Source organism: Oncorhynchus mykiss, chromosome 25, assembly GCF_013265735.2.
Source record: "Oncorhynchus mykiss isolate Arlee chromosome 25, USDA_OmykA_1.1, whole genome shotgun sequence".
Taxonomy (NCBI): domain Eukaryota; kingdom Metazoa; phylum Chordata; class Actinopteri; order Salmoniformes; family Salmonidae; genus Oncorhynchus; species Oncorhynchus mykiss.
The window spans coordinates 31,885,482-31,913,476 of NC_048589.1; the positions used below are offsets into that span (position 1 = coordinate 31,885,482).

Below are 27,995 nucleotides of genomic sequence, written 5' to 3' on the forward strand. Positions count from 1 at the left end.
CTGGTGGGGGATTAAGGCTGAGAGGACTGCTGAGCGTCACACAGAGGGACCCAGAGCCCAACTCAGAATACATCAAACACAACCTAATTGGTATTAACAGAGACTGGAGGGAATCTGTGGGCACACATGGGTCTTGGTCTATTGAACTCCATTGTTTCAGAGCCGGAATGGACACCTGGATTTAACAGAGACTGCGTCCCAAATGGAATCCTGTTCTTTATATAGTGTACTACTTTTGACCAAAGCCCTAGTAAATGTAGTGCACTTTAAAGGGGATAGGGTGCCATTTGGGAGACAGACACTGTCATTGATATGAGACAGGCCTTGGATCAGTGGGACTGACATTCTTTTCATTGATATTCTCTCTGCCTCTTTATTCTTCCAGGTAACTACATCAGGCAAATGGAGACCAAGGTCCTGGAGGATGACAACAAGCAGCTTCTATCACAGGTAAAACTCTCAGCTACTGTATGTTACCATGGTGAAAACTATCACCGCTCTGTTTTTCAATTTCCACTCTCTCTTAATGTCTCCCATTCTCACTTTCTCAAACCTAAACTCTCTCAATGTTTTCCATTCTCACTTTTTCAAACCTAAACTCTCTCGTGGGAGAGGCAGAGAAGGCAGTAGTGACGAGAGTGTCATTTTCAAAGTATAAACAGAGAATGAGAGAGATGTAGTGGGAGCTAATAGAGAAAGCTAAATATTGCCAAGTAATCGGCTACACAGAGGAGATGTAGCGAGATGGAGGAAGGGAGAGAGGGAGAGAGAGAGCTTGTTTCTACCTGCTGGGATGACATGGTTAAGTGAATAATTCAGCTCCACAGTGAAAGTGAACTTCCATAATGGATTGGGATAAATGATGGGAGAGCAGGAGAACTCACTCATGGGATGAATGTTTCATTGCTTCTCATTGCCATTCTGTCTGGGGTCTGATTTCACATGAAAGGAATCCATGAGGAGCAACAACCAGAACACAGGCACACATTTGTACTATCTCTACTCTCTACTAGGAGATGTTAAAACACATACACACAGGTTCACACACATTTACTCACACATGAATGCACACACATACACACTAAAGTACATACCCGAGAGAGATGGATACTACAGGGAAGAGAGTGCACTCAGAGTAGTAAAGAGTTTTAGTAACATTGTAATGACCAGAGGGAGCATCATTATGACATCAGCTAGAGGTGAATAGAATAGGTATGTGTTCCAAATGCCACCCTCTTGGTTACTGTGGCAAACAATTCCCTCTTTGGACCACTGGTGAAATCCCCTCACAATGATCTCAAACTGTGTTTTTAATACACAATGAAATGAAACACAGACTACCCCTTGCTAATCAGGAGACTCTCTGGTATGTGGTGGTGGACTGTCATTACATATGCTTCATGGGAACCTGGTGAAAATGAAGGTTGTAGCACAGACTTTCTAAACCCAGAGGTGCAATATCACAAGACTTCCGGAAACGTCTGCGAAACCGACCAGGCCGGGGTTTGGGGTTTGAGAAGTCAATGAGAGAAGTGAAAAATTCTTCCTTAGTTGTTAATTTTCTTGAAATGTCCCCCTTCTCAGGAAGGGCCTTCTACGCCGTCAAAAGGAGCATAAAATTCGACATCCCAATTAGGATCTGGCTAAAAATACTTGAACCAGTTATAGAACCCATATGGTTGTGAGGTGTGGGGTCCGCTCAATTAGGTGAAATACCAGTGTGCCATCACAGCAGTAGATTTGTGACCTGTTGCTACAAGAAAAGGGCAACCAGTGAAGAACAAACACCATTGTAAATACAACCCATATTTATGTTTATTTATTTTCCCTTTTGTACTTTATGTAATGGAATTCCTCTTCTTCAGAGGAGGAGTTGCAATGATCAGACCAATGTGCAACGTGGTAATTGTCCATAATGATATATTTAATAAATCAACTGAACAAAAGTACAAACCATTAACCGTAACAGTCCCATATGGTGAAAACACTAACACAGGATACAACCACCCACAAAAACACAAAAAACAGGCTACCTAAATATGGCTCCCAATCAGAGACAACGACTGACACCTGCCTCTGATTGAGAACCATACTAGGCCAAACACATAGAAATATAACAGAACAAAACATAGAAAAACAACATAGAATGCCCAGCCCAACTCACGCCCTGACCAACTAAAATAAAGACATAAAAAAGGAACTAAGGTCAGAACGTGACACTTTAAAACACTATACATAGCCATAATATAACATTTTGTTGTGACTTATCATTAATGCGATGACTGTTAACTTATCCAATCAATTAACTATGTTTAATTGATTACGTGATTAAATTAATAATGTTACAATTAACTCTGTAACTTGGGGCACCACGGGAAAACGTATTTAACAAGTTACTATCTCCCGAATTATACTCTTATAAGATATATTCATATCTATAGATAACAGTCACTTATTCATGTATGTTTACCTCATATCAGTCTCATTCTGAGTGTCGTAATATTCTATTAATCTGCACAAACCCTAGTCTACATGATGACTCAGTTTACACAAATTGGCTTAATTATTTATTTACTAACTAATGAAATAATCACACCGAAATATGTAAACACACACAGTAAAGGTTGAATTGATTACTAACATAATGCAATGAAAAGTCCCTAGTGGACTAACCCGATATGACGGCTGGTTACACAATGAAAAGGTGGGGAACGAAAGAGCGGGAGAAGGAGAGAAAGGAATTTTATCGTACATACAGTTGAATAATACGCTCATCGTTAATATGGATATTTAGCATCCCCAACAACCGCTCATTCAGATTTAGAAATGCAATGTACATATTTACGCTTGTATGTCTTTGTCGTCTCTCTCTGTTGAAATTGTCCATTCCATCTGCGACGAATAGTTCAACAGAAAGTCTCTGGTTGTCCACTAGAGATCACCATGTCCTTAGTAGTTGTAGTAGTAGCTTTCTTTCTTCTGGAAGACTAGATACATCAGATGTCCCAATGGTCGTTTGATGAGATCTTCCTTGTGTCTTCGGTCAAAGTTCTAGACTACTTTACATGCAGAGCTGCAGGTTCTGAGCTACACTCAGTCCAGTGTCCTGAGGCAGAGGGATGCCATTTATTTTACCCCAGGCATGAGGATACAAAACACATGCTGGCCATTTTCAATTATACGATAGATTGGGTATAAATGAACTGAACTGACATCTGCTGTCTTACAAGGTGTTCTAAAATGGCCTATTGACAATCCTCAGCATCAAACCTCTCAACTTCTGTGCTGAGCTCCTCTCTCTTGTACAGATATCAGCAGCACATTTTCTCCTCTTGGACTTCTGTGTGCACTGTCTACTCCTCTAAATGTGTTCTCTCTCTTCCTCTTGCTGCTCTCTCTCCCCCTCTCTCTCGCTCTCTCTTCCTCTTGCTGCTCTCTCTCCCCCCCTCTCTCTCAGCAGTCTAAAAGTGGTGATCTGAAGAGTCTGAGGAAGGGCTTCTACCACTCTGAGTCTCAGCTCTCACAGTACCAGCAAGACCCACTGCAGAATGTACGTACAGTATGGCGCCAAACCACTCCCTCTCCCTGCCATGACCTCTCTGTTTGGCTCTGTGGATAAATCGTAGCTACCAGAAAACCTTATCTGTTTTGAGCCGATTTGCAGTATATTTTAATTGAACAACAATTACAGGTCACAGCGGTAACGGTCACCATAGCAGTGGTCACCAAAGCAGAGGTCTTTGTGGCAGCAGCATTGTTGTTTTATGTTCTCACTCCGGCTGATAAGGGTCAAGGTCAGGGGTCATGATCTGTCAGGAAAGATCAAAGCTAAGAGGGAAAAGACACACACATGGGGGACACATTCAGAGGGAGAGAGAAAGAGAGTTCTGGAAGCTCAGACATTTGGAAAGTATTTCCTGAGTCTCAAAGACTCACACAAGGTTGAAACCAGTCCACAGATTTCTATCCCTACATTGGTACTTTCTTCCTCTTATTGCGGCCTTAGCTCCTTTGAAGTGCTTTAAGAGTTTCCCTCGCTGACTTCAGTATCACTTCACAGACTTGCTTTGAACTGGACTTTCAAACACTTTCAAACCTTCTCCAGCTCCTCTACATTTAAAGGTGTACGATCCCAATTTCCAATATCAAATCAAATGTTATTGGTCACATATACATGGTTAGTAGATGTTAATGCGAGATGAGCGAAACTGCAGTGCAGTTGCCTTACCAGGCAGTGATACAGCCCGACAGGATGCTCTCAATTGTGCATCTGTAAATGTTTGTGAGGGTTTTTGGTGACAAGCCAAATTTCTTCAGCCCCATGAGGTTGAAGAGGCACTATGTTCAGCTAGGGATGCTGTCTGGGCCGGCAACCTTGCGAGGGTTAACACGTTTAAATATTTTACTCACGTCGGCCATGGAGGAGAATACACAGTCTTTGGTAGTGTGCCGTGTCGGTGGCACTGTATTGTCCTCAAAGCGAGCAAAAAAGTTGTTTCATTTGTCTGGGAGCAAGACATTGATGTCCGCGACAGGGCTGGTTTTCTTTTTGTAATCTGTGATTTTCTGTAGACCCTGCCACATATGTCTCGTGTTTGTGCCGTTGAATTACGACTCAACTTTGTCTCTGTACTGACGCTTTGCATATTTGATTGCCTTGCAGAGGGAATAACTACACTGTTTTTATTCGGTCATGTTTCCAGTCACCTTGCTATGATTAAATGCGGTGGTTCACACTTTCAGTTTTGTGCGAATGCTGCCGTCAATCCTCTGTTTCTGGTTAGGAAAGGTTTTAATAGTCACAGTGGGTACAACATCTCCATTGCACTTCCTAATAAACTCACTCACCGAGTCAGGCTATACGTCGATGTAATTGTCTGAGGCTACCTGGAACATATCCCAGTCCACGTGATTGAAGCAATCTTGAAGTGTGGAATCCGATTGGTCAGACCTGCGTTGGATATACCTAAACAAGGTCTCTTCCTGTTTTAGTTTCTGCCTATATGAGGGGAGCAACAAGATGGAGTCATGGTCAGATTTGCCGAAGGGAGGGTGTGGGAGGGCCTTGTATTCATCACGGAAGTTAGAGTAGCAGTGGTCCAGCACAATCAATGTGCTGGTAGAATTTAGGTAGCCTTGTTCTCAAATGAGATTTGTTAAAATCCCCAGCTACAATAAATGCAGCCTTAGGATATATGGTTTCCAGTTTACATAGAGTCCAGTGAAGTTCTTTCAGGGCCGTCGAGGTATCTGCTTGGGGGGTATACTATAATCTAAAATAATTATTTTGCTATATCATGCGGTCGGCATTTGATTGTAAGAAATTCTAGGTCAGGTGAACAAAAGGACTTGAGTTCCTATATGTTGTTATGATTACACCATGAGTCGTTAATCATGAGGCATACACCCCCGCCCTTCTTCTTACCAGAGAGATGTTTGTTTCTGTTGGCGCGACACATGAAGAAACTCAGTGGCTGTACCACCTCTGACAACATATCCCGAGTGAGCCATGTTTCCATGAAACAGAGAATGTTACAATCTCTGATGTCTCTCTGGAAGGCAACTCGTGCCCTAATTTCGTCCACCTTGTTGTCTAGAGACTGGACATTGACAAGTAATATGCTCAGAAGCGGTGGATGGTGTGCTCACCTTCTAAGTCTGACCAGGAGGCCCCTCCGCCTTCCTCTCCTGCGGCAACAACGTTGTTTTGGGTCTGCCTCTGGGATTAGATCCAATGTCCAGCATGGAGGTCCGAACAAAGGATTCACTTCGGGAAAGTTGTATTCCTGGTCGTGATGTTGGTAAGTTGATGTCGCTCTTATATCCAATAGTTCTTCCCGGCTGTTTGTAATACACTTAAGATTTTCTGGGCTAACAATGTAACAACAAAAAAAATACAAATTACTGCATTGTTTCCTAAGGACTTGAAGCGAGGCGATCATCTCTGTTGGCGCCATCTTGCAATATTGAATGTCAGTCTCCAGTATATGCACTTTTACTCCAGCCCTGCCTCTGCTCTGCCTCTTCCACATTCCACCCTGAGTGTTAAGAGACAATAACCTCATGTCTTTAATGTAAACACAGCTCAGACTTTACCCAATAACCCAGAGTAATAAAGTAGAATTTACAACAGCAATACATCATGTTAAGCCTAACTTCCACCCCTCATTCTGTTTATCTAGCTTTGATTCTATCATGAATCAAGGTAAGACCCAAGTGCAGACGGTGTGAAGTAACAATGTTTATTGTAACCACAGGGGCAGGCAAACGACAGGTCAAGGCAGGCAGGGGTCGATAATCCAGAGTAGGAGCAAAGGTACAGGACGGCAGGCAGGCTCAGGGTCAGGGACAGGCAGACTTCAGTAATCAGGTTCAGAGATGGGCAGAGTAGTCAGGCGGACGGGTACAGCGTCAGGACAGGCAAGGGTCAAAAACCAGGAGGATGAGAAATAAAGAGGCTGGGAAAAGACGGGAGCTGACAGGACGAATGCTGGTAAGCTTGACAAACAAGATGAACTGGCACAGACAGACAGAAAACACAGGTATTTGGTATTTTATTAGGATCCCTATTAGCTGTTGCAAAAGCAGCAGCTACTCTTCCTGGGGTTCACACAAAATCTGAAACATAATACAGAATGACATAATAAAGAACATCAATAAACAAGAACAGCTCACGGACAGAACAACATACATTTAAAAAAAAGGCACACGTAGCCTACATATCAATGCCTATACACAAACTATCTAGGTCAAATAGGGGAGAGGCGTTGTGCTTCAAGATGTTGTTTTATCTGTTTTTTGAAACCAGGTTTGCTGTTTATTTGAGCAATATGAGATGGAAGGAAGTTCCATGCAATAAGGGCTCTATATAATACTGTACGCTTTCTTGAATTTGTTCTGGATTTGGGGACTGTGAAAAGACTCCTGGTGTCATGTCTGGTGGGATAAGTGTGTGTGTCAGAGCTGTGTGTAAGTTGACTATGCAAACAATTTGGGATTTTCAACGCAATGTTTCTTATAAAAAGAAGAAGTGATGCAATCAGTCTCTCCTCAACACTTAGCCAATAGAGACTGGCATGCATAGTATTTAAATCAGCCCTCTGATTACAATTAAGAGCAAAACGTGCCGCTCTGTTCTGGGCCAACTGCAGCTTAACTAGGTCTTTCCTTACAGCACTGGGCCACATGACTGGACAATAATCAAAATTAGACAAAACTAGAGCCTAGAGAACTTGCTTTTTGGAGCGTGGTGTAAAAAAATCTCTTTATTACGGCTAGACCTCTCCCCATCTTTGCAACCATTGAATCTATATGTTTTGACCATGCCAGTTTACAATCTAAGGTAACGCCAAGTAATTTAGTCTCCTCAACTTGTTCAACAGCCATTACCAGATTCAGCTGAGGTCTAGCACTTAAGGAATGATTTGTACCAAATACAATGCTCTTAGTTTTAGAGATGTTTAGGACCAGTTTATTACTGGCCACCCATTCCAATACAGACTGAAACTCTTTGTTACGGGTTTCAGTGACTTCATTAGCTGTGGTTGCTGATGCGTATATGGTTGAATCATCAGCATACATGCTTTGTTTAATGCCAGTGGTAGGTCATTGGTAAAAATAGAAAAGAGTATAGTGCCTAGAGAGCTGCCCTGCGGTACACAACACTTTACATTTTTGACATTAGAGACGCTTCTATTAAAGAAAACCCATTAAGTTCTATTAGATAGATAGCTCCGAATCCATGATATGGCAGAGGTTGAAAAGCCATAACGCTTAAGTTTTTTCAATACCCAGAGGATAAGTGGAGAATATGGGCAACACCTGGAGGGGGTGGAGACAAGCACAAATACAGGTGAAACAGATCAGGGCGTGACAAATTCTCTAGCCCAGCTGGAGACTGAAGCTGAAGACTCTCTTTCTCTCTCAATTCAATTCAATTCAATAGGCTTTACTTTCTCTCTCAAGTCAATTAAATGGTATTTCTCTCTCTCTCTCTCTCAAAGTGAAATAAACAATAAAACATGAACAGTAAACATTACGCTCACAAAAGTTCCAAACAAATTAAGACATTTCAAATGTCATATTATGTCTATATAGGGTGTTGTAACAATGTGCAAATAGTTAAATTACAAAAGAGAAAATAAATTAACTCTGTCTTCCCCCTCTCTCTTTCTATCTCTCTCTCTTTATTTCTCTCTTTATATGTCTGTCTCTCTGTCTCTCTCCTTTATAGCCCAGAGATTTCACCTGTCTCTCTGTTGCTTCCATGTTTAACCAGAGGTCGTCCCTTAAAGACCACAAATTAAATTAGCGTCCCTCCTTACAGAAGGGCAAAGACACCCTCTGCTCTCTCCTTCTCTTTCATCCCCCTCTCCAGCTCTCACCTTGGGGGCGTCATTGTCCTCATTCTTAATCCCTCTTCTTCCTTCTTATCCTCTTCCTCCGTCATCCTTTCCTCTCTACCCCCCCCCCCCCCCCCCCCCACACACACACACACTCCTCCTCTTCCTCCAGCAGTAATGCAGAGAGGGGGAGAGAGAGAACAAGAGGGAGAGGAGAAGAGGGGGAAGGAAGAGAAGGGAGAGAACATAGGAGGCTGTGAAAGGAGAGGAGAGAAGTGAGGATGTAAGGAAGAGAGACTGAAGGAGAGGAGAGGGAGCAGAGACAGAGGAGAGGCGAGGAGAGAGCAGAGAGAGGGAGGAGAGAGAGCAGAGACAGAGAGAGGAGAGGAGAGAGAGCAGAGCAAGGAGAGAAGAGAGAGGAGAGTACTCTTCTTTAGCTAATCAGAACTCTGATTGGTCCTGCTAAAACAACATTGGAGTCATCATGGTAACCACTCAGGTAAAAAAGAATAAGAGTGTGGCGTGTGCAAAAAGTGTGTGTGTGTTTTGGAATGAAATACAGACCGACTTTAGACTCCTGTCCTGATTAGCATGGCTTTGAACTTCAACTTCAAACACAGAAGGTGACGCTTTGAATAATGCATCATATCTCTCTCTCTCTCAATTCAATTTCAATTTAAGGGGGTTTATTGGCATGGGAAACATGTTTAAATTGCCAAATCAAGTAAAATAGATAATAAACCAAAGTGAAATAAACAATAAAAAATGAACAGTAAACATTACACTCCAAAATAATAAAGACATTTCAAATGCCATATTATGTCTACATTCAATGTTGTAATGATGTGAAAATAGTTAAAGTACAAAAGGGAAAATAAATCTGAGTGAAATATGTGTCTCTAATATGGTCATACATTTGGCATGAGGTTAGTAAGTACAGCTCAGTTTCCACCTCATTTTGTGGGCATTGTGAACATAGCCTGTCTTCTTTTGCGAGCCAGGTCTACCTACGGCGGTCTTTCTCAATAGCAAGGCTATGCTCACTGAGTCTGTACATAGTCAAAGTGTTCCTTAAGTTTGGGTCAGTCACAGTGGTCAGGTATTCTGCAACTGTGTACTTTATGTTCAGGGCCAAATAGCATTCTAGTTTGCTCAGTTTTTTTGTTAATTCTTTCTAATGTGTTCTCATGATTTGTTTGGATCTAATTCTATTGCTGTCCTTGGGCTCTGTGGGGTCTATTTGTGTTTGTGAACAGAGACCCAGGACAAGCTTGCTTAGGGGACTCTTCTCCAGGTTCATCTTTCTGTAGGGGATGGCTTTGTTATGGAAGGTTTGGGAATCGCTTCCTTTAAGGTGGTTGTAGAATTTAACGACTCTTTTCTGGATTTTGATAATTAGCGGGTGTCTGCCTAATTCTGCTCTGCATGCAGAGGATTGTTTTTGCCGAATTCTGCATGCAGAGTCTCCATTTGGAGTTTGTCCCATTTTGTAAATTCTTGGTTCAGACCTCACAACCATATAGGCAATGGGTTCTATAACTGATTCAAATATATATATTTTTCAGATCCTAATTGGCAGTGTCAAATTGTATTTTCCTTTTGATGGCATAGAAGGCCCTTCTTTACTTGTCTCAGATCGTTCAAAGCTTTGTGGAAGTTACCTGTGGCACTGATGTTTAGGATGAGGTATGTATAGTTTTTTTTGTGTGCTCTAGGGCAACTGTGTCTAGATGGAATTTGTATTTGTGATCCTGGCAACTGGACCTTTTTTGGAACACCACTATTTTTGTTTTAATGAGATTTACTGTCAGGGCCCAGGTCTGATAGAATCTGTGCAGAAGATCTAGGTGCTGCTGTAGGCCCTCCTTGGTTGGGGACAAAAGCGCCAGATCATCAGCAAACAGTAGACATTTGACTTCAGATTCTAGTAGGGTGAGGCCGGGTGCTGCAGACTGTTCTGGTGCCCTCGCCAATTTGTTGATATATATGTTGAAGAGGGTGGGGCTTAGGCTGCATCCCTGTGTCACCCCACGGCCCTGTGGATAGAAAAGTGTGTGTTTTCAGCCAATTTTATCCACACACTTGTTGTTGGTGTACATGGATTTTATTATTATGTTGAATCTTTTCCTCCCAACACTAGTTTCAATCAATTTGTATAGCAGACAATCATGCCAAATTGAGTCAAAATATTTTGTTAAATCAACAATCATTAGAAGACATTGCCTTTGTTTTGGTTTGTTTGTTTGTCAATAAGGTTGTGCAAGGTGAATATGTGGTCTGTCATACGGTAATTTGGTAAAAATCCAATTTGACATATGCTGAGTGCATTGTTTTCACTGAGGAAATGTACGAGTCTGCTGTTAATGACAATGCAGAGGATTTTCACAAGGTTGCTGTTGACGTATATCCCACGGTAGTTATTGGGGTCAAATTTGTCTCCACTTTTGTAGATTAGGGTGATCAGTCCTTGGTTCCAAATATTGGGGAAGATGCCAGAGCTAAGGATGATGTTAAAGAGTTTTAGTATAGCCAATTGGAATTTGTTGTCTGTATATTTGATCATTTCATTGAGGATACCATCAACAGCACAGGCCTTTTTGGGTTGGAGGGGTTTTATTTTGTCCTGTAGTTCATTCAAGGTAATTGGAGAATCCAGTGAGTTCTGGTAGTCTTTAAAAGTTGATTCTAAGATTTGTATTTGATCATATATATGTTTTTGCCAATGGTTCTTTGTTAGAGCCAAAAAGATTGGATAAGTGCTTTACCCATACATCTCCATTTTGGATAGATAATTGTTTTTGTTGTTGTTTGTTTAGTGTTTTCCAATTTTCCAAGAAGTGGTTAGAGTCTGTGGATTCTTCAATTACATTGAGCTGATTTCTGACATGTTGTTCCTTCTTTTTCTGTAGTGTATTTCTGTATTGTTTTATTGATTCACCATAGTGAAGGCATAGACTCAGGTTTTCTGGGTCTCTATGGTTTTGGTTGGACAGGTTTTTCAATTTCTTTCTTAGGTTTTACATTCTTCATCAAATCATTTGTCATTGTTGTCCATTTTCTTTGGTTTTCTGTTTAGATTAGATAGGGAAGCTGAGAGGTCAAATATATTGTTAACATTTTTTACTGCCAAATTTACACCTTCACTATTACAGTGGAATATTTTGTCCAGGAAGTTGTCATAAAGGGATTGAATTTGTTGTTGCCTTTTTTTTCATAATATTACTCAGTTCCTTTGGCTTTGATGCCTCATGATTGAGAATTGAAAACAAAAATCCAGAAAATCACATTGTATGATGTTTAAGTAATTAATTTGCAGGTTTTCCTACTTACGAAGCATGTAGAGGTCTGTAATTTTCATAGGTACACTTCAACTGTGAGAGACGAAATCTAAAACAAAATTCCAGAAAATCACATTCTATGATTTTTAAGTAATTAATTTGCATTTTATTGCATGACATAAGTATTTATTTTTTGTTGTTTTTTTGTTGTTGAATTTGACCTCTTTTTCTCCCCAATTTCGTGGTATCCAATTGTTTTAGTAGCTACTATCCGCCATCCAACCCGGAAGCCAGCCGCACCAATGAGTCGGAGGAAACACCGTGCACCTGGCAACCTTATTTAAACTATAGTTTTTGTTTTAGATTCCGTCTCTCACAGTTGAAGTGTACCTATGATAAAAATTACAGACCTCTACATGCTTCGTAAGTAGGAAAACCTGCAAAATCGGCAGTGTATCAAATACTTGTCATCCCCACTGTATTTTCCGTTTGAGTCCATAAGGAGTACAATCTGTGTCTTGTGTATGTCCTCATTGGGTGTGTGTGTGTGTGTGTGTGTGGGGGGGGGGGGGGGGGGGGGGGTTTGTCAGGAGGGCTATCAGAGTGGCTGACAGGGGGGTGCTCAGAGGGGGTGAGATCCCCTGGGCTTGGGGTTCTTCATTTGTCTGTCCTACTCTGATGTCGACGTGGTCAGGGTCTGTGGTGGACTCTTCTGCTGTGGTGTCGAGACTTTTGTCAGGAGCTGAGGTGGGCTGGTCTGCTGGCTTCTCTGCGGGGGTGGCCACCTCTCTAGTGGGTTGTTCTCTGTCACACACCATCCCCCTCAACCTCTCCTCCAGCAGTCTGATCCTCTCCTTTAGTGCGCTGTTCTTCTCCTGCTCCTGATCCTGCTCTTTCTCCTGTTGAAGTTGTCTCACTACAGTCCAGAGTGCAGATATGTCTCTCTCCACCTCCAGCATTCTGATCCTCTCCTCCGTCCCCCTCACCCTCTCCTCCATCCCCCTCAACCTCTCCTCCACCAGCAGTCTGATCCTCTCCTCTAGTGCTCTGTTCTTCTCCTGCTCCTGCTCTTTCTCCTGTTGAAGTTGTCTCACCACAGTCCAGAGTGCAGATATGTCTCTCTCCACCTCCAGCATTCTGATCCTCTCCTCCGTCCCCCTCAACCTCTCCTCCGTCCCCCTCACCCTCTCCTCCATCCCCCTCAACCTCTCCTCCACCAGCAGTCTGATCCTCTCCTCTAGTGCTCTGTTCTTCTCCTGATCCTGCTCTTTCTCCTGTTGAAGTTGTCTCACCACAGTCCAGAGTGCAGATATGTCTCTCTCCACCTCCAGCATTCTGATCCTCTCCTCCGTCCCCCTCACCCTCTCCTCCATCCCCCTCAACCTCTCCTCCACCAGCAGTCTGATCCTCTCCTCTAGTGCGCTGTTCTTCTCCTGATCCTGCTCTTTCTCCTGTTGAAGTTGTCTCACCACAGTCCAGAGTGCAGATATGTCTCTCTCCACCTCCAGCACTCCGGGTCTGGTGAAGGGGGTGTTGTTGTGCTGGACTGTTGTCTGGGTCTGTGCTGACTGGAATGTAATCACCTGCTGTTCCAGCTCCACCTGCCCTACCTCCAGCTGGGTAAATGTATCCTTCATTTCAATGAGGGGGTAGTACTCTGCTGGGAGGATGACTTTCCGCTTGGGGTTGCTCGTCTGTGGGGTTATATAATGAAGAGCTCTGGTCAGACTCGTTCGGGGTGGGATATCTTTCTCAAGGGAGAGCTTCTCCTGCTTAGCTAATTATTTTATTAGGTGAAAGTCCAGCTGAAACTTTTTGGGGTTGCCCTGTACCAGTACTGTTCCAGACTTATAGAGATTTATACAGTTGAAGTCGTAAGTTTACATACACTTAGGTTGGCGTCATTAAAACTAGTTTTTCAACCACTCAACAAATTGCTTGTTAACAAACTATAGTTTTGGCAAGTCGGTTAGGACATCTACTTTGTGCATGACACAAGTAATTTTTCCAACAATTGTTTACAGACAGATAATTTCGCTAATAATTCACTGTATCACAACTCCAGTGGGTCAGAAGTTTACATACACTAAATTGACTGTGCATTTAAACAGCTTGGAACATACCTGAAAATGATGTCATTGCTTTAGAAGCTTCTGATAGGCTAATTGACATCATTTGAGTCAATTGGAGGTGTACCTGTGGATGTATTTCAAGGCCTACCTTCAAACACAGTGCCTCTTTGCTTGACATCATGAGAAAACCAAAAGAAATCAGCCAAGACCTCAGAAAATTTTTTTTAGACCTCCACAAGTCTGGTTCATCCTTGGGAGCAATTTCCACACTCCTGAAGGTACCATGTTCATCTGTACTAACAATAGTACGCAAGTATAAATACCATGGGATCACGCAGCCGTCATACCGCTCAGGAAGGAGATGCGTTCTGTCTCCTAGAGATTAATGTACTTTGGTGCGAAAGTGCAAATCAATCCCAGAACAACAGCAAAGGACCTTGTGAAGATGCTGGAGGAAACAGGTACAAAAGTATCTATATCCACAGCAAAACAAGTCCTAAATCAACATAACCTGAAAGGCCGCTCAGCAAGGAAGAAGCCACTGCTTCAAAACCGCCATAAAAAAGCCAGACTATGGTTTGCAACTGCACATGGGGACAAAGATCGTACTTTTTGGAGAAATGTCCTCTGATCTGATGAAACAAAAATAGATCTGTTTGGCCATAATGACCATCATTATGTTTGGAGGAAAAAGGGGGAGGCTTGCCAGCCGAAGAACACCACCCCAACCGTGAAGCACGGGGTTGGCAGCATCATGTTGTGGGGGTGCTTTGCTGCAGGAGGGATTGGTGCACTTCACAAAATAGATGTCATCATGAGGGAAGGAAAATTATGTGGATAATTTGAAGCAACATCTCAAGACATCAGTTAAAGCTTGGTCGCAAATGGGTCTTCCAAATTGACAATGACCCCAAGCATACTTCCAAAGTTGTGGCAAAATGGCTTAAGGACAACAAAGTCAAGGTATTGGAGTGGCCATCACAAAGCCCTGACCTCAATCCTGTGGGCAATTTGTGGGCAGAACTGAAAGTGTGTGCGAGCAAGGAGGCCTACAAACCTGACTCAGTTACACAAGCTCTGTCAGGAGGAATGGGCCAAAATTCACCCACCTTATTGTGGGAAGCTTGTGGAAGGCTACCTGAAATGTTTGACCCAAGTTAAAAAATAATAAAGGCAATGCTACCAAATACTAATTCAGTGTATGTACACTTCTGACCCACTGGGAATGTGATGAAAGAAACAATAGCTGAAATTTGACATTCTTTAAAACAAAGTGGTGATCCTAACTGACCTAAGACAGGGAATTTTTCTCGGATTAAATGTCTGGAATTTTGAAAAACTGAGTTTAAATGTATTTGGCTAAGGTGTATGTACACTTCCAACTTCAACTGTATTAGCTGACTCAGAGTCCTCGTTGTCTCGTATCCTGAGTTTCCATCCCTCGTTAACACCCCCCCCCCCCCCTCTTATTAGAGGGGTAGTGTGCTAATATTGCACTCTGCTAGGACAGAGGATGTTCTGTGTGGAAGATGAGGTTGCTGATGTTCCCATTTTTATAATAGCAAAAATTGTCTCTTGATTTTCCATAAGGAGCTTCATTTTGTGCTCTTTTCATGTCTTATCATTCTTTACATACACAGGGTGCTGTTTTTTAATTACCTCTGAACAGCGGGAGGCAGCTTACAAGGCCTCCATTTGGTTGGAGTAGGATATCTTTAAGAAATGGCTTTCTTCTTGCCACTCTTCCATAAAGGCCAGATTTGTGCAATATACGACTGATTGTTGTCCTATGGACAGAGTCTCCCACCTCAGCTGTAGATCTCTGCAGTTCATCCAGAGTGATCACGGGCCTCTTGGCTGCATCTCTGATCAGTCTTCTCCTTGTATGAGCTGAAAGTTTAGAGGGACGGCCAGGTCTTGGTAGATTTGCAGTGGTCTGATACTCCTTCCATTTCAATATTATCGCTTGCACAGTGCTCCTTGGGATGTTTAAAGCTTGGGAAATCTTTTTGTATCCAAATCCGGCTTTAAACTTCTTCACAACAGTATCTCGGACCTGTCTGGTGTGTTCCTTGTTCTTCATGATGCTCTCTGCGCTTTTGACGGACCTCTGAGACTATCACAGTGCAGGTGCATTTATACGGAGACTTGATTACACACAGGTGGATTGTATTTATCATCATTAGTCATTTAGGCCAACATTGGATCATTCAGAGATCCTCACTGAACTTCTGGAGAGAGTTTGCTGCACTGAAAGTAAAGGGGCTGAATAATTTTGCACGCCCAATTTTTCAGTTTTTGATTTGTTAAAAAAGTTTGAAATATCCAATAAATGTCGTTCCACTTCATGATTGTGTCCCACTTGTTGTTGATTCTTCACAAAAAAATACAGTTTTATATCTTTATGTTTGAAGCCTGAAATGTGGCAAACGGTCGCAAAGTTCAAGGGGGCCGAATACTTTCGCAAGGCACTGTATATGACAAAAAAAATCCAAGTTTATCCAACTCTAAATCTATATTTTTTTAAGAACATGCTGAAAAATGCAGGAGCTCATCTGATTATGACCTCTCTCTCTCTCTCACGTCTATTCACATTCCGCTCAGACAATGACATGGACTGATACACACTTTAAAGTTTATGGTGGGTGGTGTCCAGTGTTGTAGAAATAAAGAACATATTTGCTTATTGTTTGGTATAACCTGTGTGCTACGTTAAAATATGTGTTGTGAGGAGTTACCTGTGATACGTAGAGAGAGATGGTACCTATTGTTGAGGGGGTCGCCCCCACCCCTGCTAACCCCCCCTCTATAGCCCCTACACCCCCCTACATCCGTCACATGCTAAAATTAGCACTGACCGAGGCAAAATCCCAACCATCTAATAACAAGAGCAGCCAATCAAATGTCAATCAAGATTCTCTTTGACAGATGCAATGTACTTTTAATGAGTGATTCTGTCTTGTAAAAATGGTTGGTTGTTGATGTCTTTCAAACTAGAGCCTCTATTTATGTTTTCTTTTAAACTGACTTTGTTCAGGCTACATCCCAAATGGCACCATATTCCCTACATATTGCGCTACTTTTGACCAGAGGCATATGGGCCCTGGTCAAATATAGTACACTATACATGGAATAGGGTGCCATTTGGGATGCACATAAGTGTGGTGTCTATCTCAGTGTTCTCTGAGGATTGCTACTAGGCATTGATACAGGCTCTGTAACAGTAGACTGGCAGGCGGATCAGGTTCACATCCTTCCTCTTCTACAATACCTCTACAGCAGGGGCCTACACCATTCACCCTGGAGCTGTTGTTATTGCCTCTCTCCTTTGTGTGTGTTGCTCTCTCCCTCTCTCTCTCTCTCTCTCTCTCTCCCCCCCCCCCCCCCCCCTCAGGGGCACCAGTGTTGGAATGCTGGCTGGGATTGTTGAGGAGCTGTATTGGGATAGGACCAGGGATAGAGATAGCTAAGGGCTTGGACAGTTAGTGATGGGACTGAGCTGTATTGGGATAGGACCAGGGATAGAGATAACTAAGGGTTTTGACAGTGAGTGATGGGAATGAGCTGTATTGGGATAGGACCAGGGATAGAGATAGCTACGGGCTTGGACAGTGAGTGCTGGGACTGACATGTACTGGGGAGGGATAGGATAGTCAGGACTACTGCTCCTCTCCCTCAAATACCTTTTTGTGCATCAGCTGTGACCCAGAGATGGAAAGACACACGTGAGATGTAACCCCACCAGGGTAGGACCAGGTTAGGATCAGGGGAGATGTTACCCCACCAGGGTAAGACCAGGTTAGGATCAGGGGAGATGTAACCCCACCAGGGTAGGACCAGGTTAGGATCAGGGGAGATGTAACCCCACCAGGGTAGGACCAGGGGAGTTGTAACCCCACCAGGGTAGGATCAGGTTAGGATCAGGGGAGATGTAACCCCAACAGGGTAGGGCCAGGTTAGGATCAGGAGAGATGTAACCCGACCAGGGTAGGACCAGGTTAGGATCAGGGGAGATGTAACCCCACCAGGGTAGGACCAGGTTAGGATCAGGGGAGATGTAACCCCACCAGGGTAGGACCAGGTTAGGATCAGGGGAGATGTAAACCCACCAGGGTAGGACCAGGTTAGGATCAGGGGAGTTGTAACCCCACCAGGGTAGGACCAGGTTAGGATCAGGGGAGATGTAACCCCACCAGGGTAGGATCAGGTTAGGATCAGGGGAGATGTAACCCCACCAGGGTAGGACCAGGTTAGGATCAGGGGAGATGTAAACCCACCAGGGTAGGACCAGGTTAGGATCAGGGGAGATGTAAACCCACCAGGGTAGGACCAGGTTAGGATCAGGGGAGATGTAACCCCACCAGGGTAGGACCGGGTTAGGATCAGGGGAGATGTAACCCCACCAAGGTAGGACCAGGGGAGATGTAACCCCACCAGGGTAGGACCAGGTTAGGATCAGGGGAGATGTAACCCCACCAGGGTAGGACCAGGTTAGGATCAGGGGAGATGTAACCCCACCAGGGTAGGATCAGGTTAGGATCAGGGGAGATGTAAACCCACCAGGGTAGGACCAGGTTAGGATCAGGGGAGATGTAACCCCACCAGGGTAGGACCGGGTTAGGATCAGGGGAGATGTAACCCCACCAAGGTAGGACCAGGGGAGATGTAACCCCACCAGGGTAGGACCAGGTGAGATGTAACCCCACGAGGGTAGGACCAGGTTAGGATCAGGGGAGATGTAACCCCACTAGGGTAGAACCAGGTTAGGATCAGGGGAGATGTAACCCCACCAGGGAAGATGTAACCCTACCAGGGTAGGACCAGGGCAGGACCCAGAATGAAAGGATTTAATCTCATTTCGGTGGGTGGTGAACTATAGTACCCAGAGAGAGAGAGGGGAGAGGGGGGATTAGCATGATGTTACTAACATGATGGTGTGTGTGTGTGAGAGAGAGAAAATAAAGTATATTCATGTGTGTGTGACCACACTGACCATCTCTCCTCTCTCTCCAGGGCTCTGGTTGGTCCCCCAGTGGTGAGCCGTCCCCCCCAGCAGACTACCTCCCAGTGGGCCAGAAGCCAGAGGCTGTGGTCCATGCCATGAAGGTACTGGAGGTCCATGAGAACCTGGAGAAGAAAATCCCCGAAGACTACGACGAAGACCTCAGTGAGAAGGAGAAGGCCATCGTCAGGGAGATGTGTAATGTAAGAAACTTTCTCTCTCTCCTCTCTTCCACATTACCTTTCTCATCTCCTCTATCCTATCCCAGCAAGCTAATAATGAGAGCTTGATTAAGATACAGTACATGAGTTGCGTCTCTCTCCCTCCCCCTCCCCCTCTCCCTCTCCCTCTCTCCTTCCCCCTCTCTCCCTCTCCCTCTCTCCCTCTCCCTCTCTCTCCCCCTCCCGCTCCCAGTCTCTGTTTGCCTGTCCGAATCACAAGCCTGCCATCGCTTTGACGGAGAGCAGTGTTTCAATTACTGCACAATTACCCCCCTCCATCCCTCCCTCTCAACCCCCCCCCTCTCACCCCTCCTCTCTCACCCCTTCACTTCCCCGTGCTATAATTGGAGGTTCCCATAAAGGAGCCATAGTGTTTACGACACACTTGTCAGCGTAATTAAAATAACTTCACTGGGAGAAACAATGGAAGCTCTTATTGTGGCCTCTTAAGCCTTCGAGCTCCATTCCTCCTGTAAACCTCCCAGATACAATCCCCCTGTAAACCTCCCAGATACATTCCCCCTGTAAACCTTACAGATACATTCCCCCTGTAAACCTCCCAGATACATTCCCCCTGTAAACCTCCCAGATACATTCCCCCTGTAAACCTCCCAGATACATTCCCCCTGTAAACCTCCCAGATACATTCCCCCTGTAAACCTCCCAGATACATTCCCCCTGTAAACCTCCCAGATACATTCCCCCTGTAAACCTCCCAGATACATTCCCCTTGTAAACCTCCCAGATACATTCCCCCTGTAAACCTCCCAGATACATTCCCCCTGTAAACCTCCCAGATACATTCCCCCTGTAAACCTCCCAGATACATTCCCCCTGTAAACCTCCCAGATACATTCCCCCTGTAAACCTCCCAGATACATTCCCCCTGTAAACCTCCCAGGCCTAGGATAAGATAGGAGGATATAACTATGAGGTAGAAGCTACAGGCCCCGCCTTCTCTCATCTCAACAGCATATCCACCCCCAGACATGTAGTGTGCATCCCAAATGGCATCCTACTCCCTTTCATAGTGCACTTCTTTTGACCAGGCCCCATCAAAAGTAGTGCACTATAAAGATAATATACACTCTGTGACAGGCCTGGCGAGAGAGTATGGGACCAGTGTTCTCGTAGGGACAACCCTGGGGCCCTTCCAGGCTTTCAGTAGCCATGCCTGTTGGTTGTTCCATACAGAGCTCTGTACATGAGAGACAGAGAACATGGAGGCACAATGCAGCCATTTACAGTCAAGTATCCCATCTACCATAAAGACATCCTGGTCACTAATGAGGTCTATGTTACATGGTCCTGTGGGTCGACCTCTCTCTCTCTCATCACAGAGTTGGGAGTTAAGTGTTGCACAGCTGTTGGAGATGGCAGAGGGTATGAGATGGCATTTTCTGCTCAGATTATGTGGAGCACATTTTTGTTGACACCCATTGGTTGGCTGGATTCCAGTCATATCTATGGTTCCCATCTCTCTATGACCTCCCTTTGACCCACAGGGTCAATTAGTACTACATTTCACTTCTAGAGACCCTCATCTGAAGGGACTGGATATACTGTAGATAGTATACAGCCGTTGTGTAACAGGGTTTTGTGTCCCCTCTCTCACTTCCCTGTACTCTGTTGTGTTCTCAGGTGGTGTGGCGTAAACTAGGTGACGCTGCAGGATCCAAGCCTTCCATCCGCCAGCATCTCTCTGGGAACCAGTTCAAAGGGCCCTTGTAGTCCTTAAGACCACATTAACCAGCGCACAGCAGCACTCAGACGAGACAAACGGACAGACAGACAAATGAACAACAACAACCATGGACCCGCAGCACTGAGTGCACAAACAAGGGGCACATCTCAAATGACACCCTCCTATTTTCTCAGCACTGTGTGACCGTGGCTAGATGATCCCCACAAATTCTAGCCTGAACCCAAACCTCTGTGCTTAGCCTCGCCTAACATTGTCCCCTGGTGAATATAGGAATGTAGGCTACAGCTGACCTGGGTAGTGGGTACAGTAAATCTCAGTTTAGATCTTACAAAATAGGCTGCGCCGATGAAGGGTTAAAAACAGCGGTTGGCAATCCTATAGCCTCTGACCACGTTGGCTCTCATGTTCTGTTTATTTAAAGACAATTCTACATGTTGAATGACACACCGTTCGTCAATACCCAGCAGGTAATCTAGTGCCCACGGCCAACGTTGGTTATGGTGTCTTGTCATTAAAGAGAAGGAAGAGGAGGATAAACTGCCCCTTACAACCAGTCACTACACCTGAGCTACAGTACTTTACCTGACCTTCTGCCATCTCCAACCAACGTCTGTTTTGGTGTTTGTAAATGTTCACCTACCAAGTGTTCAAGACTGACAACCACTCCAGGACAAACCATTCTACTATTCTCAAGTCAAGGCCCTGATATGTTCTGTTCTTGACTTTACTTCCATTACTTTTCCATTCAACAGCCAACTGACTGGCAACTCCTTACAACATAGATGAGGACAAATACTCGAAATAGCATGATGTCATTTCCTTCAGTGTAGAATCACAAGCCATAGGTTTATACAACGTGAAACCTAGCTGCTGTAGGATGCTGTTTAATAATGTAGTCCTCTTTTATCTGAGAGAAGTATGTGTACAAATGTAGATGGAAATCCTTTCAAAGTGTTAAACTAAATTCTAGCACTAGAGTAGGTTATGTTTAACAAAACGTAGTGCTATTGTTTTACCTGTTGTTTTTAGTGTTCATGTTTGTTTGTGCCTCACATTCTTATTCTTTATACCAACACTATATAGGGAAAAGGGTGACATTTGGGATGCACACTTTATAACTAAGTTATGGCACATCGAGTGCAGTTTCATAAATGTACTCCCAAGGCAGAAAGCTTCTAGCCTGGGGGCCAGTCTGCTTAGCCACTCCTGAAAACTCCTGATAGAACTGTCATGACAAACATGACTACAGCGACAGCAATGGAGTTGGTAAAAGCACAAACAGTTCTGGGACCAGACTAGAAGGCTGTCACACTATTAATTGAAACATGAACTCAAGGGAAGGTTACGGTTCATGCCTAATATAGTGTCGCTTCTGATGATTTATCATGGATCAGAAAGTCAGACTCTTGCTAGATGGAAGTGGGACTTTTCACTTACAAATCTGCAGATCTTATATATGACAATCGTTGAAACGGTTTGAAAACAACTTATTTTGACCAGTCCTAAGTATTCTCTATGAGCTCTTGCCCATTCAACCTCTGAATGGCACCCATACACAATCCATGTCTCAATTGTCTCAAGGCTTATCCTTCTTTAACCTGTCTCCTCCCCTTCATCTCCCTCGATGGAAGTGGATTTAACAAGTGACATCAATAAGGGATCATAGCTTTCACCTGGATTCACCTGGTTAGTCTATGTCATGGAAAGAGCAGGTGTTCTTAATGTTTTGTACACTCAATGCACTTATACTGAGTTCTCGGAGCTGGATCCTATGTATACTTTATAAGGTGTCTTAGCTGGCTCCTGTACATTATGACATGTGTTAGGCCTGTGTATGCTGTATGAAGTCTCATAGATTATCAATGTAAAATCAGTCAGTCTAGCAATCCTTGGCAAGTCTCATACAATTCATATGAATGCTCAATGAAGTCTCATAGATGATCACTGCACGTGATTAAGTCTCCTAGGGTCCCTATGTATGCTGTATGAAGTCTCATAGATGATCACTGTGCGTAATTAAGTCTCCTAAGGTCCCTATGTATGCTGTATGAAGTCTCATAGATGATCACTGTGCGTAATTAAGTCTCCTAGGGTCCCTATGTATGCTGTATGAAGTCTCACAGGTGTCATCTCTATGTGAGGTCTTCCAGCGGGACTTCAGTGTACAATACACTATGTAGCTAAATGAAGCTTCATAGCTGTGTTCTATACTCTACGGTGGCTCCTAGCCGATTTCTGTGTATTTGAGTCATCTCAGTATTGTACGGGGTCTTTTAGGTGACATTAGCTATATAACACCGTCATAAGACTGACACAAGACGCCATTAAGAGTTAACAGACAGATGTCATTAGGAGTAATAACATCTATGTATATCCTAGTCTCTTCTTTATAGGGAGTTGTACAATGCATATACAATGAATGAAGTGTCATAGCTGTGCTGAGTTCTATGTACATGCATATGTTAGGCCAGTGAATACTGTATATGAGCACTCAGAGTCTATATGCTGTAGGAGTAATATTGGCTAGGTTGAGTTCTGAATAGGCAGTTACAAACTGTGTTAAAAGAAACTTGCTGTATTCTCTCGGATTTGTGTTCTAAAATCTGAACATTGGTAAATTATTCTGAATTGAGTTTGACACATTGTCAATCTATATCGGGGTATAATAAATGTATACCCCAATTGTTATTATACAGAAGGGTGTGTATAAATGTATGTTTACACAAAAAATATTCTCATTTTATTGATAGCAGAAGAGCGGCTGTGTTCATCCCAAATGACACCCTATATAGTGCATTACTTTTGACCAGATCCCCTTTTTGCCCTGGTCAAATGTAGTGCACTAAATAGGGAATAGACTACCTTTTGGGATTATTACGCTGTGTTTCAGTGTGGAGGAGTCTGGATGCAGCTGGCTGTGTGTCTGATCTGACTCGTAACATAGAAGAACTGTATGAACAAAATGAGCAGCAAATCAACAGGGAAGATAAATGTGTTTGAATTGAGGACTGCTATAAAAGCATTACTGTTCTGTACGGTGTTGTTGTTGTTGTAATAGTTAGGCATTAATGACTAAGGAGATTCATAATGGAAAAAAACGTACAAATGCGTGTCTACACACACACTCAGTCTTCACAAATTAAAACTTTAGCAAACTTTTTTTCTACACGCAACTTACTATATGTTCATTTGAAAGCACAAAGTTCGGATTTAAAGTTTGACAGTTTTCCTTTTGTTACATTCAAATGCACTGCTTCTTTTCTGAATGAGGCATCTCTACGTGGAACCTGTGATGAAATTCTATGTTCTCTTTTTTTGCCTCTTTCACTGTGGTACACAGTTTAAGTTGTATCCTAGGATATACACAGTTTAAGTTGTATCCTAGGATATACACAGTTTAAGTTGTATCCTAGGATATACACAGTTTAAGTTGTATCTTAGGATATACACAGTTTAAGTTGTATCCTAGGATATACACAGTTTAAGTTGTATCCTAGGATATACACAGTTTAAGTTGTATCCTAGGATATACACAGTTTAAGTTGTATCCTAGGATATACACAGTTTAAGTTGTATCCTAGGATATACACAGTTTAAGTTGTATCCTAGGATATACACAGTTTAAGTTGTATCCTAGGATATACACAGTTTAAGTTGTATCTTAGGATATACACAGTTTAAGTTGTATCCTAGGATATACACAGTTTAAGTTGTATCCTAGGATATACACAGTTTAAGTTGTATCCTAGGATATACACAGTTTAAGTTGTATCCTAGGATATACACAGTTTAAGTTGTATCCTAGGATATACACAGTTTAAGTTGTATCCTAGGATATACACAGTTTAAGTTGTATCCTAGGATATACACAGTTTAAGTTGTATCCTAGGATATACACAGTTTAAGTTGTATCCTAGGATATACACAGTTTAAGTTGTATCCTAGGATATACACAGTTTAAGTTGTATCCTAGGATATACACAGTTTAAGTTGTATCCTAGGATATACACAGTTTAAGTTGTATCCTAGGATATACACAGTTTAAGTTGTATCCTAGGATATACACAGTTTAAGTTGTATCTTAGGATATACACAGTGCTGTGTACATAAATACCTGCAACTAGCCCGCCTATGTTTCCCCACAACCTGTATGTAGCTGAAAATGTATATTTTAGCAAATTGTCAAATGTGAAAATTGAAATAAGCTGCTTTTATATGATTTTGAAATAAAAAAATGGAGTTTATGTTTTAAACCCTCACCTGTTTACGAATGTTGATGAAAGTGTAACTTAGTGATACGGAAAAGGCTATATGGACACTCCTGACCTGCAATCCAATATTTCATTTCAGAATTGGTTAAAATTAGGTTACGGTTACAGTTAAGGTAGGGGTCAGTTTTAGAATTTGGTAAGCAGTTTCCTTATAGCCTCTCCCTAGTGAAACGCTTAAAAACAGTAAACATGATGCAGCACCCTTGGGCCAATTGAGATACTGTGTGTGACTAACACATTTCAGTTAATTACTATAGCTCCCGCCTTAGTCCAATCTGTGTCATTTTGTAAACTGCGGATCTCTTTGGCAAGACGCAAAATTCACCAGTTTCGTCAAAATCAGGCCTGAGATAGCGCGTGTGACTAACATATAAACGGATGAAAACAGATCCACAGTCCCCTCCCCAATTACATTGTGGAGGACAACAAGAGATGGTTAACAAGCAACATTGGTAAAATTTTCAAGGAAGAGAGGATGCCTTTAAAGGTGTTGGTTCATTCAGGGCCTCAATTTCAATGGCTTGACAAGGACACCCCCTAGTGGCTAACACATGTAATGACATGAAGCATGGGCAAAAGGTAATGGGCAGCGTGTAAACTACAAGGTTCAGATTGACTTCTTTTCAGTATGACAGCTTCTCCAAAGACAAAACAACAGTGTTCTATGCCATGTGACTTTGCTTACAGTAACTTGACATATACAAACATCAACGAAGTAACAAATGGAAGATATGAAAGTATACAAGGTGTAATAAAAAAACTTCAACATAAAAAAAAATCAAACACAAACTTTTTTCAATAAAGTCTAAAACATCCCATAAAATGTGTGTTTATTTAGAGTGTGTGTGCCATGCATGGGTGTCTTTATGTTCCAGGCCATGCACAATGCTACAGTGGAATACTTGCTACAGTGGAATCAGAATATAACACTGGTTTAGTAGTGTGTTTCAAACAGAAAGGAATACATATGGAAGATCATTTTGTGTGTATATATATATATATATATATATAATGTGTATATATATAATCAATAATGTGGACACCACTTCAAATTAGTGGATTCTGATATTTCAGCCACACCCATTGCTGACAGGTGTATAAAAAAATCAAGCACACAGCCATGCAATCTCCATAGACAAATATTTGCAGTAGAATGGGCCTTACTGAAGAGTTGAGTGACTTTCAACATGGCACTGTCATAGGATGCAACCTTTTCAACAAGTCAGTTTTCTGCCCTGCTAGAGCTGCCCTGGTTAAACGTAAGTGTTGTTATTGTGAAGTGGAAACATCTAGGAGCAACAACGGCTCAGCCGGGAAGTGGTAGGCCACACAAGCTCATAGAACGAGACCGCCGAGTGCTGAAGCGCGTAGTGCATTAAAAATCGTCTGTCCTCGGTTGCAACATTCACTACTGAGTTCCAAACTGCCTCTGGAAGCAACGTCAGCACAATAACTATGTCGGGAGCTTCATGAAATGGGTTTCCAGTGCCGAGCAGCCACACACAGGCCTAAGTCACCATGCGCAATGCCAAGTGTCGGCTAGAGTGGTGTAAAACTCGCTGCAATGGATCAGTGGAAACGCATTCTCTGGCGTGACGAATCACACTTCACCAGTCCGACGGACAAATCTGGGTTTGGCGGATGTCAGAAGAACGCTACTTGCCCGAATGCATAGTACGAACTGTAAAGTTTGGTGGAGAAGGAATTATGGTCTGGGGCTGTTTTTTATGGTTGGGAAGCAAGTCCCCACAGCAATGTTCCAACATCTAGAGGAAAGCCTTCCCAGAAGAGTGGGGGCTGTTATAGCAGCAAAGGGGGACCAACACCATTTTACAGTTCTTGCCGTTGCTTACACACTGAAAGTGAATGTGCTTTTAGGCAAAAGCATCAAAACCTTTTGTAATCATGTCTTAAAGGCAACAAAAGTACAAACACATTTTCTCCTTTGCACTTTGCTTGCAATTCTGCAACACACTTGCACTTAAATTAGACACTTCGTTCAACAATGAAATCTCTTGCAATCATCGGGAAAACACTTCTATTCAAAATGCAAAACATACCTGAAATTGGCAACACACACACACACACACACACACACACACATGAAAATACTTCTACAGTAATTGAACACCAATTAGCCTGAGCCTCACCACTACAAACAGACCTCAGGTAAGATCACCTCTTTTGTGAGAACTTTGCAAACATGGAGGCAGTGAGAGCGAGAGGAAGAGGTAGAGGAAGAGAGAGAGGAGTAGGACAAGACAAAGAAGGGGACCAAGCAACAGACGGAGACATATTTCCGACGACTTTAGGGCCACTTTGGTGGATAAATCATGGACTGCCGATGAGGGAGGCAGAGAGTCCAGACCAACCTGAGTCGCTACACGGTAGCATCCATAATACAGATATTTAGACTGGAGAACAGGTATGTCTTCAACTTTCTACACTAGACTGTACCTATGTCATTGTTGCACATCATTCTGCATCACAGTACAATACAATGTAGTTCTACAATATTAGGTCTATTTTCCTCACTTTTCCTCAGTTAATTGGTATATTACTGTGAAGTACATGTAATACAGTTTTGATGTTACTGTGTACAGTATAGTATGTAAAAAAATAACATAACCAATGACATGTTCTTGTATTTTCTAGAGAACTGCAAGACGACTTCCTGTGGGTGGAAGACAACGTCTGTTCACCATGAACAGGCCGTTGTCAATCTAGTGTTGGTAAACAACACCATCGGTCAAAAGTGTCATTGTACTATACTGGAATACAGTAATGGCAGTAGAATGTGTAACCTAGGAGGCCCCATTCTGGCACCTGCCTTGTCTTTAGTTTTGAATGTGTCTGACCCAACCCAATCCCATCCTTGAGTGAAAATGTAGACATTGCTTTCCTGTGTTTTGAGTTACACCATATTCATGGTATGCATTTTCTGTTACAGAGTCCTGGACTTTAATGCAGCTACACAGCCTCATGAGTTAATTTTAATTGATGTTTCACCAGCCACAATAACGTCACAGTTGTATATATGTGCCCCTTTACTCCCCACTTCTCAATTCAATTGAGGAATTATTTACGGCTTTGGTGTTGGAAAG

At 42.9% G+C, this 27,995-nt stretch overlaps 1 protein-coding gene across 3 annotated transcripts in view; it reads left to right on the forward strand.

Annotated features, from left to right (window-relative positions):
• Positions 1 to 24,877, forward strand: part of LOC110505805 (coiled-coil domain-containing protein 85C-A-like) — a 102,872-nt gene extending 77,995 nt beyond the window's left edge. Inside the window, exons 2-5 of one of the 3 annotated variants that reach the window (XM_036962789.1) lie at positions 386 to 450; positions 3,461 to 3,550; positions 18,706 to 18,897; positions 20,557 to 24,877. In XM_036962789.1, the coding sequence (XP_036818684.1) occupies positions 386 to 450; positions 3,461 to 3,550; positions 18,706 to 18,897; positions 20,557 to 20,646 (437 nt within the window). In that variant the 3' untranslated portion in view covers positions 20,647 to 24,877. Of the gene's footprint in view, positions 1 to 385; positions 451 to 3,457; positions 3,551 to 18,705; positions 18,898 to 20,556 lie in introns of all 3 variants that reach the window. The other 2 variants (XM_036962788.1, XM_036962790.1) reach the window with 2 other exon arrangements.
• The last annotated feature ends 3,118 nt before the right edge of the window (positions 24,878 to 27,995 follow it).